Raw genomic sequence first — 13,382 nt, forward strand, 5'->3', positions numbered from 1 at the left:
TGTATCAATATAATGCATCATATTGTATGGTGTCTTTGAGCAGCATTAAACGTTTGCAACTTTTTATATGATCTTATGTCTTGCAGTTCTGACTTTCTCACAATTCCGAGGAAAATGTCAGAACTGAAACTCAGGATAAATATAATAATGATACATTTTTTGTGCAATTCTGAGTTTAGATCTTGCCATTCTGATAAAGAAGTCAGAATTATCTGATAAAAACTCCCAATTACCTTATTTGTTTTAACCTGTGCAAGAAACAGGCTTTCATATTAAACATTTTGTATAGATGCACCTAACTGCCACATCAGAAGTGCTTCTGTGCCACCTCTGCAATGTAAATTTGGCAAAAGTTACTCAATTTGAAATTCCGCTAATGGCATTAGTGGCTTGTTTTGGTGTTAAAGGTAACACTTGCTAATGTGATGTTAATGCAATCCAATGTGTGGACTAGCCATTATTCACCATCTTCCATATTGATCCACCAAAGTGCCGGTGACCTTCTAACCTTACGATTTGACCTCTGTATGCTGATGGAGAAGGTGTTAATGAGAGCTGGTGTGACAGATGGGGCATGCATTGATTTGTGAGTGTGTGTGGTTAACCCGACGCCCCTGCTTCATATGCATTTTATTGCACTTAATTTCTTTATTTCATTTAAATAAAACCCTGCAGTTTCTTAATAGCTGTGCTTTGTAGACATGCATCATTTTGCACAGTGCAAGCCAAAGCACGAGTCAGCATGCGAAATGAAATGCCTCAGCGAGAACAAAGACAATGCAACTCTCCAGTGGGCTCCAACAACAAGTCGAGCTTACGTGCTGTTCACCAGCTGAGCTGAGCTGCAACAACCAATGCAGTCCGATGCAACTCATCCATCCATCTGCACGTGCACGCGCTCGTCACTTCTGAGATTCCCCTCACGGCTGCTTTATGTACTCACTTCCATCCGTCCATCATTGAGAGGTGAGTATTTTGCAAATGTTCTGACTGTTTAGTGGGCTTCTGAACTGTTTAAATGAGTTATAACTGCCGTGTTAGATGAACAATTTGCACACGCTCGTCTGCGAGTAACGTTATCCATCGGGATCGCGTTGCATAGTTAGCCTTGCAAGCAAACCGGCTAGCAAAATGCAGCTCGAATTTATTGCTTTTTACTTTTGTGCTCCAAATGAGTTCAGCATTCGACTTCTGCGTTCAATTCAGTATAGTAATCATGTATATAATCTCATTTATCGACAAATAAAGTGAGTATAATATGAGGTAGCGGAGTTTAAAGATGGTAGCCGGGTTGCTAACATTAGTTTTAATCTATAATGACGGGTTTTTTGTCTATGAAACACCCAAATCTCTGTTATGTGCTGAATTAAAAGGGGGACAATAAGAAAGTGGGTGTGTGCAGTTGGTGCATGTTCTTGTTTTGACAGGATTCTTTGCTAAGATTGAGTTTTTTTGTGTGTGTGTGCAAAACTTTCTTTTTGAATAATATAGATTTATTTGTTTTCATTTATATGAAATCATCGCCAACACGTTTAATTTATCCCCCAAGTACAAATGCATTAGCTAATCAGCTAATATATATATGACGATATTTGTTTGTTTAAAGGAACCGCTCGCCAAAAAAATTTAAATTATGTAACGGTTCACTCACGCCGATTTTGTGCCAAAACCTATTGTTTTCCATCTTCCTTGAAACACAAAAGCAGTTGTTAGGCAAAATGTGAAGGGGACTGACAACCTGAGTCACTATTTATCTTCACTGCATCATTTTTCATCCAATGAAAGTGAACGGGATTGTGATTCTGTGGTTTAAAAAGGAAACTTGAGCACCCTGAAAGTTGCTTATATAACTAATTTGGTTTATTGTAAGTCATATGAGAGGTGTCTGTGAGGAAGAATACCTAAATTAAGTTATCATTGACTAAATTCTTGATGGACAGACATAGTCGCCATTCACTTTCATTGTGTGAAAAAGACTTGCCTAGTCATTCTGCTAACTGATTACTTTTGTGTCGCACGGGAGAATGAAAGTCTTACAGGTTTGGAACAACATGACAATTAAATTATAACAGTGTTTTGAGTTATTACTGTAATATGTCTTTTCCAGTGGGGCAGGTCTAAGGTTTAAAATACCGCACATCTGCATTACATTTCTTGCATTTTTAATACGCAATGGCCATGCTTTTGCTTTCCAGATCAATTTGTTGCAAGCAAATAGGTGCTGGATGTTCTAAAGCATCGATGCATTGGGGAAACTGAGGTGAGCTATTGCACAATTTCATATTTGCCATTTAGTGACATGCTGTGAGTAATAAGTAACTTATTTGTTAGGTGTTTCAGGATTTATGGATGGTGTTCCATGGAAGAACTAGGATAAAGTCCTTTTTAGAAGCATAGCGACTCCTTAAGCGTCCTTTTTGATCTGTTTCGTTCTTGTCTTGGTCGTAGACCCATGGCAAAGTGGTTTAGAGATCACCTAAGTTTTGGCAGCAGGAAAGGACCGCCGCAGCCCCCGAAACCCGACTACACCGAAAGCGAGATCCTACGGGCCTACAGGGCTCAGAAAGAGCTGGACTTTGAGGACCCTTACGAACCCTCCGAGAACCGGGTGCTGAACGGCTCAGGGTTAGTGGAAACGTTCCCTGCGTTTGGCGCGGTGCTGTCCAACGGCGTGGAGGTGAAGATCGTGTCTCCCAAACACAGACTGATAAAAGTGGAATCTCAGGAATTCGGGCGTAGCAAAATACCGCTGAACATCGTGACCTTTGAGGAACCGCAGGCCCCTGTGAGTTCTTGTTTTCTTAACACATAGAGAGCATAAATGGGTCTCACAGGACTCCTATCAGTAAGAATGATGTGCTTTAAAAGATTTTCTGTGTTGATGTATGGAAAAATGATTGGGATTGAGCAAGAACCAATCCCAGAAAGTGTAAAAGCATAGTTTTGTAGTGTATTCATCTTCATCGTTCATAAACAATTGTGATTTCACGCATTTTTCCTCTTCTAATGTGCATGACAAATGTTTGTTTAAATGAAATTATTTTACCAGCACATTAATTATGTGGTTGTTTATCTTGACGTAAAGACCTTCCAGTCGATTTCTTTCATCATGAGTAGATTGATATATCATACATTAGGTGGTTATGAGAGTCGCAGGGGTTGTTTTATTAGGATTACAGTGATGTGTGATTGTTTTAGAGTAGATTTGTTTGGTGCACGTGTCATGGATGAGTTTTGCAGATGTCATAACAAACCTCCCAGACACACAATTCGCTCGTGTTTCCTGAACTGATTGTCTTTTGTCATCAGAGGTGAAGGGTGGGAGCATTGGGAATCAATTACATTAACCCAAATACATTTAATCCCAATGCCTGCGGGTTTTATAGACTCACACACCAGTTTTTTTTCATCCTATTTCTATGTTTGTCTCTCTCTCTCTCTCTCTCTTTCTTTCTCTCTCACTCTGGTTTCGGTTCATTATATTTTTGTTTGTTTTAGTTTATTTAATTTTTTTTGTTTAGAGAAATGAATGTGTTTTGTTACTTTTTCAAAATTTTTGTTCATATTTCTATTTTTTGTCAGTGAGATTCAGAATGGAGAAAAATGTTTTTTTAATATAATTTTAGTATTATTTATGTACTATTAGGCCTATAGTATATACTTTTATGTGTCTACTTTCAAAAGAGACCAGGATTACGTTTTGTAGACCAAAGGGTTTGAGAGCTGCGGCCTTTAAATTTTGGGTCTGTAATTTTTTTGGGTTGTGGTTGTTAAGGTATGTGTGTGTGTTTGTTTATTTATTTGTGTGTGTGTGTGTGTGTGTGTGTGTGTGAGTGAGCATGTAACATTTATTTAATCGATTTTTATTTTTGTATTTTCCATTTTCATTTTAAAGATTCATTTTAAGGTTCTAGTAATTTTGGTGTGTTTTTGAATTTATTAATAATAGTTACTGTTTTTTTGTTTGTTTGTTTTTAGTGTACATTAATTTTTATAATAGATCGCCCTGGAGCACAAAAGCAGTCTTGTAGCAATAGCCAAAAATACATTGTATGAGTCAAAATGATCGATTTTTCTTTTATGCCAAAAATCATTAGGATGTGTTCCACCAATATATTTAGTAAATTTCCTACTGTAAATATATCAAAACTTCAGTTTTGATTAGTAATATGCATTGCTAAGAACTTCATTTGGACAACTTTGAAGGTGATTTTTCTCTATATTTAGTATTTTTTGCACCCTCAGATTCAAAGCTAAATATTGTCCTATCCTAACAAACCATACATCAATGCAAAGCTTATTTATTCAGCTTTTAGATGATGTATAAATCGGAAAATTGACACTTAAGACTGGTTTTGTGGTCCATGGTCACAAATGTAGTTAGTTAATGTGGTGTTCAATTATATTTCAGGTTTAGTTTATTTTAGTACATCTAGTTAAACTAAATGAAAACGAGAAGTACTAAAAATGTTTATTATGGTTTAATAGCCCTAATGGATGTAAATGCCGAATTGAAAATGCTTCATGTGTTTTTAGACAAAAGCTGGCAGAATTGCATACTGTGTAAAACTCTGCAGCTGTGTTCGTTTCTGATTCATATGATCATCATGATCACTCATCATCCTTGTTCTTTTTCCCCAGGTGGTTCCCTCGGCTCCTGCGGTCGGGGAGACTGATTACTCGGACCCGTTTGACGCCAGGCCGGACCCGCGGCCAAGACCCAGCTGGGAGCAGAATGCCGTAGAAGCCTGCAGCAGTTACATGGAGCCGTTTGAGGCCCAGAGATTCATAAGCGGTACAGTTCCCCACTGGATCTCTTATAATACCAAAGACAGCATTTATTCAGCCACTGTCAGTCCAGTCGGTTTAATTTGTGGTCTGGACTGTGGTATGTGGTACTTTTGTGTATGTTTTTGAAGCTTGACAACTCCAGTCCTCATTCAGTTTCCTAATACTCATACGTAGTGTAATATTGTGTGGTCTGGTTCAGTTGGATGTGTGTGTTGTATGTCAGAGCTCCAGCACAGCTCAGATCAGGGCAGAAACAGCCCACAGCTCTACGACAGCCCGTACGAGGACAGAGTTTGGGCCCGGGCGGCCCCCGAGGAGGACGAGAGAGAGAGCCGTCTGCCCCAGGACGACGAGAGGCCCGCGGATGAGTACGACCAGCCCTGGGAGTGGAAGAAAGAGAACATCTCCAAAGCCTTCGCCGGTAAGACGTGCTGCTGAGAGAGATGGGCTCCATCCACACCACTACGTTTGCGTCCTCTTTTGAGAATGTAGTTTAGTACACTATAAGCAGGGTCTGAAATGAACAGTCAGCAAATGGCAAATGTGAGTAAATCAAACAGTGATATTTGACAGTCAGCTGGTGTTTGGGAGCAGCTTCCTTTGGTTTTCTGCTAAAATAAAAGCACTTGAAAGCAAAGAAATTAAGATGGCCATTAATACTAGTAATCAAATTTACTGTTTTTCTGTAGAATATTATTATTATAATTGATAGAATTATAGCAAGAGTTATATATTTCTTTATTGACTTGTGTATTTTAAAACAAATAATTATTGTAATAAAAATATATTTTGAATAATAAACTTATTATTCATTACATGTTTACTATTATAGCAATAGTAATCTTTCTTTAGTGATTCTTTATCGATATATTTAAAAAAAAATATTTATAATGATAATAAATTAATTGGTCTACTCAGTAGTGTTATATTAATGTATGTATTTAATGATAGATAAAATTAATTGTAATGTGTTTATATATTGCAAAGTGTGTCTTTTTAAGTCACTCTTTTTGATTGCATTTTTAAAGTTTGTAATTGTTTTGTAGTAACCTTTGCAATATTAATGTATTTCTTTAATTTGTGTTGTTTTATGAGTTAGTCATATTTTAAATAATTAGAGTAATTGAATAATAAATTATTATCTTTAATAGTAGTAGTTAATACTTATTACATTTGTTTATTTGATAATATTATTGCAGTAGTAATGTATTTTATGGGGGAAAGCATAAATCAAAACAATTAAAACACATTTAAAAATTAATACAAATATATAATGATATTTATTAGTGCTGTCAAACGATTAATCGCATCCAAAATAAGTTTTTGATTACATAATATATGTGTGTATACTGTGTATATTTATGTATATATATAAATACAAACACATGCATGTATATATTTAAGAAACATGTTGTTTAAATATTAAATATATTTATATATAATATAAAATATAAATACATGTAAAAAAAATTTAAATATATATATAATGTATGTCTGTGCATTTATATATACATAATAAATATGTACATTACACATACATATATTATGTAAACCAAAACTTTTATTTTGGGTGAGATTAATCGGGATTAATCATTTGACAGCACTATTATTTATACAAATGTAAAAATCTAGAATATTTTGTATATAAATAAAAATATATATAATTATTTTTAAACCTTACTAACTATTATTAAGCTGCAATTTAAGAGTGTATCGATTCAAAAGTCATGGTTACTATTTAGTTAACAGTGAGAACTGGTCCACAACCACTGTGTTCCTGTGGCTCAGTGGTACAGCATTGCGTTAGCAGCACTAAAGGTCATGGGTTAGATTCCCAGGGAACACACATACTGTTAAAAAATGTATAGCCTGAATGCACTGTAAGTCGCTTTGGATAAAAGCGTCTGCTAAATGTATACATGTAAATGTAAATGTAAAATGTACCCAACCTAAAGTGTGACCTCTTTTTTTTATATATATATATTTTGTAGTAACTTTTGAGCCAGAGACTGGGATCAGTGTACGCTGCCCCGTGACGAGGCATCAAGGAAGGCAGGAGCGTCCAGAATCAGCCCTTCGTCCAGCAGAGCCACCAGCCTGCACAAATCCAGCCACACGCACGGCATCCTGGGAGAGAGAGTGGATCCCACGCTGCCCCTGGAGAAGCAGGTGTATGTATTAACACATGAACCGCCTGAGCTGTGCTGCTTACAGGAAACTCTGTTAAATACTTCAAAAGTATTTTGAAGTATTATTAAATATGTGAAAAGCTGTAATATTTAATCACAAATAACATGAAGATGTGGTTGTCAGATGAGTACACGTGTGATGTGGTGTGGTGAAACATTTCCCTCAGGAAAGTTCTGTGCATATGTAGCCAGCTGAATTCAAGATAGTGTAATAAATAGTGCCATCACTATTTATTACACCACTCTGCGTCATATTTGCCGAGTGAAACCCAATACACATTGATTCCAAAAATAGTGTCTGTTTTGCTCTTTGTCACAAAATGCATTTCATTGCATTTTTGCTTTCAGCAACCATTTGTAAGGTGGAGAAGTCTTGTTTTATCCTTTCATCAGCAGAACAACTGCCACAAAGACACCATTCCTGTCTTTTTTTAACCCAGATGACTACTATTTTTCATCTCATGCATGTATGAATGATTCCGAAGACATTATTTATGCCTAATCCTGACTTCAAGGATAAAATGAAGAAGAATTATGGCCGGTTACTGAAGAAAATATAAACGTGGACCAGATGTTTTCTGCTACATCTGTTGGTGTTTGGTACATCCAAACAGCCACATAAAATGACAGTTTTTGTGGGAAAAGGCTTATTTATAAACCTGTTTTTGTACATTTCTTTGACATTAAATGTATGAATGAACATGTTTCCAATCCGCTGCAGATTGCAAGTTAAATGATGCATTTTGAATGCTTCTTTTTGTCATTAAAACCAAAAAGTTTGACATTTAACTCCTTTTGTTAGTTTAATAAGTGCATTGCTTATATATCTATAATTTGAACATTTGTTTGCTGATTTTGTGAAGAAACTATATTTGATTTTCTTTTGAGATGCAGGGCTGTGTAATATTGTCAGTGAATTGTATGCAGTCTCTCTCCATTTTCATATAACAGAAGCATTGAGTCTCGTGACACTTCCCAGGTATTGATATCAGCTGCTGAAACACTGGTGTTGTGAAACCCTAGTCGAGACACATCTGTGTGTGTTTCAGATGGTACCATGGTGCATTGACTCGCTCGGAAGCTGAATCTCTGCTCACGCTGTGTAAGGAGTGCAGTTACCTGGTGAGGAAGAGCCAGACGAGCCGAAACGACTATTCGCTGTCTCTCAGGTACAGTCTTAGACACAAACTCACTGTCTTGGGTGTACTCTACAACCCAGAAATCATTCAGGAGCATGATTTACAGTCTTTAATGTTTTGATTTTCATATAAATTTCTGCTGCAATTCAGAGTCATGCTTTTGTTACTTTTCTCCGAGTGTTTGGTTTGGTTCAGTCCCTGAGTACAAAATGACATCTTTGTAGAAACAAGGCCACTAAAGAGCTGGGCGGTGTATTAGTGTGCTGGGAATGTCCATTAAACCGCCAACTACTGTTTTGTGCTGTGTACTGTGATTGCTTTCAGATGTATAATAACTGAAGTACTCGTCCCACATTCACATTTGTTTCGTGAAACAGTCCAAGTCTATAAATAGAGCAAATTGTTCTGGCTAAAGTAGGTTTCTCTTTCTGCATATTTATGGGAAATGTTTCTCTGGTTATTTAATGACCTTAAAATAACCGTTAAGGTTTAATGTTTCTCTGGACACTAAATCACCACCAATATTTACATGATTATGAACCACTGTAACTAGTCTAAATTTACATTTTTTATGTACTGCTCCAGCTATTCTAAATCAAACATTTGATATTTACATTTTCTTCTCATTTTGAAACCATACTATCACAGAGACTTGAGGGTTGTTTTGATTGGATTTTGGCCAGTAAGAAACCAATTAGCAACCAGTCTGAACACCCTAGCAACCACATAGCAACGCCCTGGCAGCCATCTGGTACTACTTTGCAGCCACTTTCTGTTTCTCTTTATCTAGACCTGCTCTCATTTATTGAATTTTTTCTTTCCCCCTCATGCTACCTACATATTTTACTGCTGGAGGGCAGTTACGTCTCGTTATTCTAGTTCTGTGTAATATATTCAGGTTTGAGATGTTTTGTTTAGCATGTTATTAATAATGTAGTGCCCACCCAAAAGTGTGGCTACTTTACAGTTTTATGGAGGTGAGCAGTATGACCAAAATCTTACATCATCATGCTATTTTAATCTTATCTTTTAGTAATATTTTAGATTGTATAAATCACAGTATTGTTATTTATTTATTAATTTTTAAAATTTTTAAACCAAAAAATGGTTTGTATTAATTATTGTCATAATTCCTCTTGTGAAATGATCCAGTAAATTAAAAACTTTACAAATTAAATGTGCTTCATCTCATTTAATTATTTTTCCTTTTTATTCCTTTATTTTATTGTGGCAAGTTGCAACATCATTTAGAAACCATAAACTCTTAATAACAATTTTATCCTCAACGTCTTTGTGGCACAGATAGTTTCTGTATTTATTCATATCTTCACATTTCCTTACTGCTTCCACTTCAGTGCTAGTGATTTACTACTGTTTATATACTATTATAGTATTTATTCATATTTTGAATTGTTTTTTATTGATATTTTTTAGGTTTCATTTTAGCTTTAGTAATTTTATGTGCTTTTATTAGTATTAGTTTTTAATAATTCTGTTTAGCTTTTTTATATCATTATTTATTTTTAGTAGCTTTAGTATCTTCAGCCTAAACCTGTAAAGGTTGACCTGATTTTTATTTTTATTTTTATAATGGAACAGTTTATTGAAACTTTAGACAACAACAAAAAAATCCACACATTTGATACATCAGGCTTTTATGGACCATATGATATAGTGAGAATATGGAGCTCGATTTTTTTTTTTTTTTTTTTTTTTCACAAATATGACATTTGGTGCAGTTGCTGATATTTATATGGCCAAAATGTTCTAATAGCTTGTAATAAAAATCAATGAGATCGTCATAACAGTATAGCAGAAAACTTGCATGAAATACTATATACAATGGTATGTGAAAGTTTGGGAACCCCTTTCAGAATCAGTGAAAATGTTACTGTGAAAACTTTTGAACAGGATGAAGATGCCCAATTTTTTCTTATTTTGTTCAAATATATATTTTTTCCATTTAGTACTGCCCTCTCATGGACTATATGTAAACATCTGTTATGTTAAATATCTTACTCAGGACAGCACTAAATAAAAAATAACATGCATTCTGTATGATCCCTCTTGTTTTGTTAAAATTATTCACATTTTCACAGATTCTGCAAGGGGTTCCCAAACTTTCGCTTGCCTGTGTCTCTGTGTGTGTGTGTGTGTGTGTGTGTGTGTGTGTGTGTGTGTGTGTATATATATATATATATATATATATGTGTGTGTGTGTATTTATATATGTGTGTGTGTATATATATATATATATATATATATATATTTCACAGGATAAGACACGAAGCAGGAGCTGAAGGCGGGCTTTTGTACAATTACACTAAAAGGCCTTTTACTTGCTAAAAAAGTATCAACTATCAATCAGATCACAGAATGCATGTAGCAGATTGTGTTCAACAGCAAGGTTTTATTTATGTTTATCTTTTAGAGGCCTTAGAAATGTGCATGTAAAATATGAAACCGTAGGCTTTACATGGTTAAACTGTTCATGTAACATTTTTCATTTTAGCTGTATTTCAATGAACAAAAATGGATTTTTAATGGTTTTAGTTAACAGTAACAACACCGTTTCACCTATTCATAATGTACGGCGGTCTCACCTACTACTATTGTTGTATAAACAGTATAAACAGTTTCAAGTCGGCCACACAAAGTAATATGCAAACTCATTGACTTTCTCTCTCCCCCTCCATCTGTCTGTCTCCGTCTCTCTGCAGGAGCTGTCACGGGTTCATGCACATGAAGTTCGCGCAGTCTCGTGATGGGAAGTTCATCCTGGGAGAGAACAGTCCTCCGTTTGACTCCATCCCTGAAGTCATTCATTACTACACCACGAACAAACTGCCCATCCGCGGAGCTGAACACCTGTCACTGCTGTTCCCGGTGCTGGTGCAGACGCTCTGAGACCACACACACACGCTTATCACGCGCTCGCACACAGACACACTCAGGGCTTCACTCAGACGGCTAATACAGTGCTTCATTTTCAATCACATATCGCAGGCTCTATGATAGTTTGATTTGTGTTTGGAGTGGGAATTTGCGATCAAATTCATCCCCGGTGTGACTGAAAACACAGTCGGCCTGTAGTGACACTGTATCGATGTGCAACACGCGTGTGAAGAATATTTTCCGCACCACTGGACTCTAAAGTGTTTTCGCATCACACTGGGAACTGCAATATTATTCCTTTCTCTGCTCCAAACTCTTCAAATTGTAGATTTAACATTTGAGGATAAAATGTAGCCCGACCAAAGTATTTCTAAAGATTTAGCTAAATACTAAAAAGCAATGATGTACAGTTAAAATCCCATCCTCTGTAGGATTTCTTGATTTTAAAAAGTGAAATAATTCACCTGTAAAGACGGTTGTCATCATTTGCTCATTCTCATGTCATTCAGAAGAACCTGTTTGACTTGCTTTCTTCTGTTGAACACAAAAGAAGATATTTTGAATGATGTTAAAGATGCTTTTTTCCATGCAGTGAAAGTGGATGGTGATACTCTAAAAAGGACAAAATCAGTATAAAAGTCTTCTAAAGCTGGTTTGAAATGACATGAGCGTGAGTGAATAATGATTGAATTTTAATTTTGGGTGACTGTAAGTAAAAATGAGGGCCTCTTTTTAGGAACAGGAAGCCACCGGCCCTTAATTTCCTTTTGTCACTAACTAGAAGCGACGAATCATGGTAAAGTGGTAAGGAAGTGAATACATGACACTGGAATGTTCCCAATGTGACTTTCGCTTGTCCGGATGGCCATCTGCAAACACAGATTTGTTCTGCTCCCAGAATCCCAGGCGGCTGAGGATGATGAAAACAGGAAGTGATGTCCTCTGACCATCTAAAGCTGCACTTTCATTTGCTTCAGAGCTCCGGTCTTGTTGCATGACAGGAAGCGGTCATTACTGTGGCATTTGGCTTCACTTAAAGCAGCTGTCTCAATGCTACCCGTCATTTCACTCGACCAGATACCGCTTAGTACCGCCGGCTCGTGGACTTCTTAGCAATACTTAAAGCTACATGAGAAACCTAACATGAAACCGTCTCTTCTTAGTTAATTTGGGTTTATGTGATATTTGAAATAAGGTTACATATAATCATATTCCATATCCGTATGTTTGTAAATACAAATGCAACTCGAGCATTTTCCTCGGAAGAAACACAATCTTCTGCTATGTAGTGAATGTTATAGTAAACCGCTTTCAAATGAACGTGGGTTTGGGATCAGTTTACTTGCACGTCCTCCAAACAAACACACACTACTGCGTTTAGACTTCTTCACAGGGTTTCTATTGTTATAGAGATCCACACGGTAGCTATTGTTTGTTATGATGACTAATTTTAGTGCGTTTTTGTTTTTTTTCTATATGCTGTTTTCCAGCTTCTCATTTCTTTGGAATAAATTAGGAGTTGTTTTCTAAAAATTAAGTGTGTGTGTGTTGAATTGTCGTCAGTACGGTTGGATCCTGACTGGATGTGACGTTACTGGGCTGAAGGGTGAACGTGTCTCTCAGCAGAAGGCAGCCAAACGGTTCCTCCTCATAAAGCCTTCATGCAACACACTGTAAAAAAATAGGTCAGACCTCCTCCATGTGACCGAGCTTATACACACTCTGTTGTTGACTCTGAGCACTAATGCTTCTAGGTGTGTGTGTGTGTGTGTTACTGGGAATCAGACCCAATTCAGCTGATACATGTTGCCAAGATGATGCTCATCTGAAACGTCTCACATATCACTCTGTCGCAGATGAGAACAACCAGCTTGGTGACTTTTGTAAAGCGCCGTTCTCATAATGCTCTCGTTTTTGTTTGTGCCTTTTTCTAAACCAACAATTACTGGTGTTTGCTTCAAAACACCAAGCCTAAGGTCAGAAACCTACTCTTATGTATGCAGATGTTTGACCAGGATCTTAAGGATCTTTTTGTATATATATGATATGTGTTCTCGTCCTACTGTGGCTGTAATTAATATCTCTCCCTCCCGCCCTCCCTCTATATATATATATATATATATATATATGTGTGTGGGTGTGTGTGTGTGTGTGTGTGTGTGTGTGTACATACATACATACATATATATATACATGCACACACACACATATATGTAATTTTATGTTTTATTTGCTTATACAGAAGTTTATTTAAAAACAAATTCAAAAACAAGTAGCATTGTTACATTAGCAAAGTATCAGTGAAAAGTATAATGGGGTAAGGAAAACATATTTCCACCACATAAGAAAAATAATACTTTGGTGAATC

General features: G+C 36.3%; 1 protein-coding gene across 1 annotated transcript; it reads left to right on the forward strand.

The window, feature by feature from the left end:
• Positions 1–643: 643 nt before the first annotated feature.
• Positions 644–13,106, forward strand: shda (Src homology 2 domain containing transforming protein D, a). Its single transcript, XM_042719047.1, is given in 8 exon segments — positions 644–966; positions 2,196–2,260; positions 2,449–2,785; positions 4,642–4,795; positions 5,015–5,279; positions 6,783–6,962; positions 8,030–8,149; positions 10,840–13,106. Coding segments are annotated over 6 exon segments (1,239 nt in total). The 5' UTR covers positions 644–966; positions 2,196–2,260; positions 2,449–2,452; the 3' UTR covers positions 11,027–13,106.
• Positions 13,107–13,382: the final 276 nt, after the last annotated feature.

Source organism: Cyprinus carpio, chromosome B2 (genome assembly GCF_018340385.1).
Source record: "Cyprinus carpio isolate SPL01 chromosome B2, ASM1834038v1, whole genome shotgun sequence".
Classification (NCBI taxonomy): domain Eukaryota; kingdom Metazoa; phylum Chordata; class Actinopteri; order Cypriniformes; family Cyprinidae; genus Cyprinus; species Cyprinus carpio.